At 37.9% G+C, this 6,267-nt stretch overlaps 1 protein-coding gene across 1 annotated transcript in view; it reads left to right on the plus strand.

The window, feature by feature from the left end:
* The window catches only part of LOC107286912 (cationic trypsin-3-like), a 14,028-nt gene extending 13,560 nt beyond the window's left edge, over nt 1–468 (plus strand). The window contains exon 5 of the mRNA XM_015815355.1: nt 319–468. Coding sequence (XP_015670841.1) covers nt 319–468 — 150 coding nt within the window. The remainder of the gene's footprint in view (nt 1–318) is intronic.
* Nucleotides 469–6,267: the final 5,799 nt, after the last annotated feature.

The following is a 6,267-nucleotide window of genomic DNA, read 5'->3' on the forward strand; positions in this document are numbered from 1 at the left end:
CTCTAACAGCCCAGGTACATTGACCAATTAATCTTCAAGCGTTTGTTATGAGAAGAAAGTCTCTCTTTGACAAAACATCTCTCCACGCTGATAGAAACAAACCTTCCCCTTCCCCCCTTGCAACTGTAGGCAAGCTGGAAGCAATATAGTAGTCCTGATGACAAGAATCTTCATAGTTTGACACAATTCCATTGGAAGACCTTTTTACTTCTGCTATCTCTTCCTTGTCTCCACCCACCAGAGTCTGAAATAATGCAAATTAGCTTTCCTCACTTAATATCCTGCTTGTGGAATACATGTTCATCGTTTCTTTTCCAGGGAGACTCTGGTGGCCCAGTTGTCTGCAATGGGGCACTCCAAGGAGTTGTCTCTTGGGGCGTGGGATGTGCTCTGAAAGGCAAGCCTGGTGTCTACACTAAAGTTTGCAACTATGTTTCCTGGATTCAGAGAACCATCAGTTCCAACTGATCTGCACTTCCTGTCTGGAAAGCTCCCTTTTCACAACCATAGCTAATACTTCACAGACTGAGAAGAGACAGATTTTATCTGCAAAAATAAAAACTAAGCTGTGCAATGACAAGCTTGGTGATTGGTATCTTTCTTTGGTGGAGGGGAAAGGTCTTGGTCATTAAACTAAATGAGTTTTAATTCTTTTCAATGATCACACTCAAAATTAGTGAAATGATAGAAGCTATGAAGAGGTAGAATGAATCAATACTGAGATGGAAGTCTGGTAGGAACTACAAGAGGTGTATGCTAGAATGCGATTCTGAAAAAAAGTCACAAAAGAATGCAAATGGTATTGTCATGTGATGTTGCACTTTACAACTGCATTGCTTAGAGACAGAAATTCAAGTCCCTATTACTATTGTGAACTAACTGCTTGTATTTCAAAATTAGATTACAGTTCTAAGAGGGTTTTAGTATCTTGGGACAGGGTCCCATTCTGGAGATGAAGGAACCAAACAGTATTTGTGTTCACAAAGTTAGGATCCTGTTCAGGATGAANGTGATGTTGCACTTTACAACTGCATTGCTTAGAGACAGAAATTCAAGTCCCTATTACTATTGTGAACTAACTGCTTGTATTTCAAAATTAGATTACAGTTCTAAGAGGGTTTTAGTATCTTGGGACAGGGTCCCATTCTGGAGATGAAGGAACCAAACAGTATTTGTGTTCACAAAGTTAGGATCCTGTTCAGGATGAAGATGTGCATCTTAAAAAACAATTGATTCATGTACAGGATCTGGTGTCATGTCACCTTGGCATTTGTGCATGCAAATCACTGGAGAAGAAAATAATCTGCATGGTTCACAGATATCTGCATAATACACTACTGAGCAAGGAGAGGAATGGACAATTGATTCATCCTGGGCTGCCCCTTTGATCTTGCAGTGACAATTTTTCTTTGGAATTCTAAACAAGCTATTGGTGGGAGTTGAAAACAACTTGATATCACAAAATCAATCCAACACATAGTGTTCATATGTCCCACCATCTTTGCTCATCCTACACATCTATGGGGGGACAGGTTTGGGGACGCTTCCATTAAACAATGTCATCTTGTTGGACCCCAGAATTGTAACTTTTTTTAGCAGTCTTTCAGCCTAGATGGTCAATCACCTTCTTGATTGGAAGCAATGAAACACATCTGGAGGGTGTGGAGAAGAGTGCTTGGTAAGGAAATAGGGGAACTCAGGAACCACACAGGTTATGTAGGGTCAGTCATAAAAGACTCAAATGTTTATATACCAACACACAGAGTATGAGCAATAAACAGGGTGAATTACAAATTCAGGTAAATGAGGGCAGATATGATATTGTTGCCATTATGGAAACATGGTGGGGTGAAACCCACAAATGGAACATACAGCTAGAGGGATTTAAATTATTTAAAAGAAACAGACCAAATAAAAGAGGAGATGGAGTTGCTCTCTATATAAGAAATAACTACATCTCTACAGAAATAGAGCACAACAATGATGAAAACTGTCTTGAATGCATTTGGATCAATATAAAGGGAGGGGGTGACATTGCCATAGGTGTATACTATAGGCCACCCAATGAAATAGAGGAAATAGATGAACTTTTTGCTAGTCAGTTAACTAAGGTATGTAGAAAGCATATCACAATAGTAATGGGGAACTTTAATTTCCCTGACATCAACTGGGAGACAAACTCTACACCAAGTGGAAAATCAAACAGATTCCTGACAAACCTAGCAGACAACTTTGTCTCCCAAAAAGTAGGGAAGGGAACTAGGGGATAAGCCATATTGGACTTAATTCTCACTAGCAGAGATGAAATGATAGAAGGTGTTGAAGCCACAGGAACCTTGGTGTGGGGGAGTGATCATGCAATATTAGAATTCAACCGTATGCAAGCACAAGCAATGGAACACAGTCAAACTAGAGTCTTGGACTTCAAGAGAGATAATTTCAATAAACTTAGAGAGAGCTTGGGAAGGATTCCATGGATGAGAATCCTCAAGGGGAAAACAACTCAAGAAGCTTGGGAAATTTTGAAAAGTGAGATTATAAAAACCCAGTCTAGCACAATACCAATAAAGAAGAAAAATAACAGTTCTCAAAAGAAACCGGCATGGCTGCATAAAGAACTCTCTGATAAATTGAAAGATAAAAAGGACAAGAATAAAAAGTGGAAAGAGGGGCACATAACTAAGGCAGAATATTAGCAAACAGCCCGAGCCTGCAAAGATGAAGTGAGGAAAGCTAAGGCTCAAAATGAACTAAGGCTTGTGACAAAAGTCAAAAATAACAAAAAAAGGTTCTTTCAACATGTAAAAAACAAGAAAAGGGTTAAGGAAATGATTGGTCCATTAGTGGGAGAAAGTGGCAAGGAGGTGATAAACAACAGGGAGAAAGCAGAACTACTTAACTTGTTTTTTGCATCCATTTTTACACAAAAAGGGAAAAACAGTCCAACTTATCAAAAACAGTATCGTAAAAACAGATTACAAACACAAGTTAAAATAGGCAAGAAAATGGTAAGTGAGCACCTGTCCACCCTAGATGAGTTCAAATCACCAGGACCAGATGGATTACACCCCAAGGTTCTGAAGGAACTGGCAGATGTGATCTCAGAACCACTGGACTATATCTTTCAAAGATCCTGGAGCACTGGGGAATTACCAGAGGATTGGAAAAGAGCTGATGTAGTTTCCATCTTCAAAAAAGGGAAAAAAATGGATCCAGGAAATTACAGACCTATCAGCCTGACCTCAATACCTGGGAAGATTCTGGAAAAGATCAACAAGCAACAAATCAGCGAACACCTAGGAGCAAACAAAGTCATTACCAAAAGCCAGCATGGGTTTGTCAAAAACAGAACATGCCAGACAAATATTATTGCATTCTTGGACCAGGTGACAAAATTAATGGATCAGAGGAATGCTGTGGATATTATGTACTTGGACTTCAGTAAGACATTTGATAAAGTAGACCACAATCTACTACATTTTTCTATTCTCCAAAGCACCAAAAGGCAGGACAAGAAGCAATGGATGGAAACTAATCAAAGAGAGAAGCAACCTAGAACTAAGGAGAACTTTCCTGACAGTTAGAACAATTAATTAGTGGAACAACCTGCCCCCAGAAGTTCTGAATGCTCCAACACTGAAAGTTCATAAGAAGAGACTGGACAGCCTTTTGTCTGAAATAGTATACTATAGGGTTTCCTGCCTGAGCGGGGGGTTGGACTAGACTTCCAAGGTCCCTTCCAACTCTGTTGTTGTTGTTGTTGTTATCTCACTGCTATTATATATATGTTCCAAATAACATTCTACCATCTGTTTGTAAATTCTCATTTGTAACAGTCAAAATTCTATCAGGTTACATGGTGATTTATAAGAGAGAAACACTATCTATTTTTGGCAGATTTTCTCTGGCAAAAATATTGCAGTGATCCAGAAAGGTTTGTACTGCCCTATGTTCCTGTGATTCAGATCCCATATAACTGAAATGGTTCAGCTTATATGTCTTTGTGTCACGAATGGAGGCTGACTGCAGCACTGCAAAGTTCATGGGCAGCTGTGAACCCTGGAGCTCTCACTGTATCTGAGAAACAGCACAGAGATATACTGCTGGCTTTGCAGTCTGGAGGAATCTGGAGGAATCCTGAGAGAAGCATGGGTCACATGTGGTCTGTCTATGGTGTAGTGTTTGATTTCCATCCATAGAGTGTTTTCTTGTATGGAGTAGCCGATGAGCTGTAGTTCTGTTTGTCTACTTTTTTTAATAATAATATTTTATTAATTTTCTATTATTACATTTCATTAGTGTTTAATGAACAACATGTTGTCTGGGTTGATTTATTTTGCTTAGTAATACAAGTTAAGTTCTTACTCTCTATCCCGTTTTCCAGCCATTGATAAAATAGGTTCCGTGTTTGAAAATATTCTGTATCTTCTTTTTCTTTAATCATCAATGTAAGTCTGTCCATTTCAGCACAGTCCAGTATTTTCTTAATTATCTCTCCATCCAATGGTGTTTCTTCATTTTTCCAGTGCTGAGCAAATACAATCCTTGCTGCTGTTAATACATGTAATATTAGATATACACTTTGTTTATCAAATTTTTCTGGAATTATACCTAATAAAAAAAGCTCAGGTTTAAAGTCTACGTGTTTCCCTAACATTTTTTCTAACCAGGTATATATCTCCATATTATTTTTTTTTTTGCTTTAATACATGTCCACCACAGGTGATAATATGTACCAGGATTTTGATTACATTTCCAACATTTACTAGACATATTTTTAAACATTTTTGCTAATCTGGAAGGTGGTCAGTGCCATCTATAAAACATTTTATATAGATTTTCTTTATATGACGTTGCCCTTGAAAAACTGATTAAGAAATTGTATAACTTTTTATTGAATTTGAAAATGGAAGATGAACAAGTGAAAGAAACTATGATAATATGGGCAAAATCTTTTGGATACAATATAGAATTAGAGAAATGGCAAAATCTTTGGGAAAGAAACTATAAATTGACATGGGCAACTTCGTATAAAGAAAATTTATATGAATCAAACATTGCAGACTATCAGCTCCCCCTGGTTTGCCTCTACATTCTGAATTACTTCTGGCAAGGCTTTGATTTCTTTGCCCTGGGTAAACCTTTGCAGTTCATCCAATTCTGTTTCTGTGAATACTTTATTTTGTATTATAAATCGGCGTTGATCTGCTAGTCTCAGTTCTATTATTTCTGATTCTAGATGTTGTTCTTTCCAGAACTGGTGCATTCGTTTTAGGTATCCTCTTCTTGTTGGACTTGATCTGTAGTAACAGATCATTATTTCTTTGTTTTCAATCACTATGTATTTGCGATGGGTAAACACCTTTTCTTCCAGTAGTTCTGCAGCTGCTGGCCCTGGTTGCTCAGCCAACAGTCCTGAGTCCTGTAACCCATTTTTCACCAGATATCCAGGAACTCCAACATCTACCATGAACCTTGTTAACCCAAGTGACATCCGAGCCAGTATGACTTTCTGAAATTTACGTCTCACCATATTTTTTATGGGAGAGACACTCTTTGTCTGACTCCTCTGATGAGACCTATCCAGTATGGTTGAACCTCTGGCATAGCTCTCATCGTCCTCAGAGTACACAAGCCCCACAACCACGTCAAGGTAGTGCCTCACTGGGGGTATTATTATTATTATTATTATTATTATTATTATTGTTGTTGTTGTTTTGTTGTTTTGTTGTTGTTGTTGTTGTTGTTGTTATGTTTTCCCAATCACTTAATCCCTACATAAATACACACACATCTTTCTCCTCTGCATTCAGGCCTGTGTCTATTCCTTCAACTTTAAATTTTGCCTGGCAACATAGTGATTCTCCTCATGGTTGGGATTGGGAAATGAGATCATACTAGTTGACATCTCATCAACCAGAAGTCTTCTGGGGCTCAAGCTGGTTTCCTGATTATTTCTAAATCCTTTATAGATCCTTTGCTTTACAACAGTAGAGAAATTACTATTGCTACCTTTTTCTGTGACTTTTTTTCAGTATTGCAGTCTAGCTTACGTATATGTTTTGTATATCCTAGCAGACTTCCATCTGACTCTTTCTAATTGTTCATAGATTCTCTTATCATTTTCCCATCTTTGAGTATGATCATTCAAAAGGATAAAAATTCATCTTGTTTAATGACCAAGACCTTTCCCCTCCACCAGAGAAAGATACCAATCACCAGGCTTGCCATGCTACAACTTAATTTTTATTTTTGCAGATGTAGTCA

This window comes from Protobothrops mucrosquamatus, unplaced genomic scaffold (genome assembly GCF_001527695.2).
Source record: "Protobothrops mucrosquamatus isolate PMUCROS unplaced genomic scaffold, P.Mucros_1.0 scaffold337, whole genome shotgun sequence".
NCBI lineage: Eukaryota > Metazoa > Chordata > Lepidosauria > Squamata > Viperidae > Protobothrops > Protobothrops mucrosquamatus.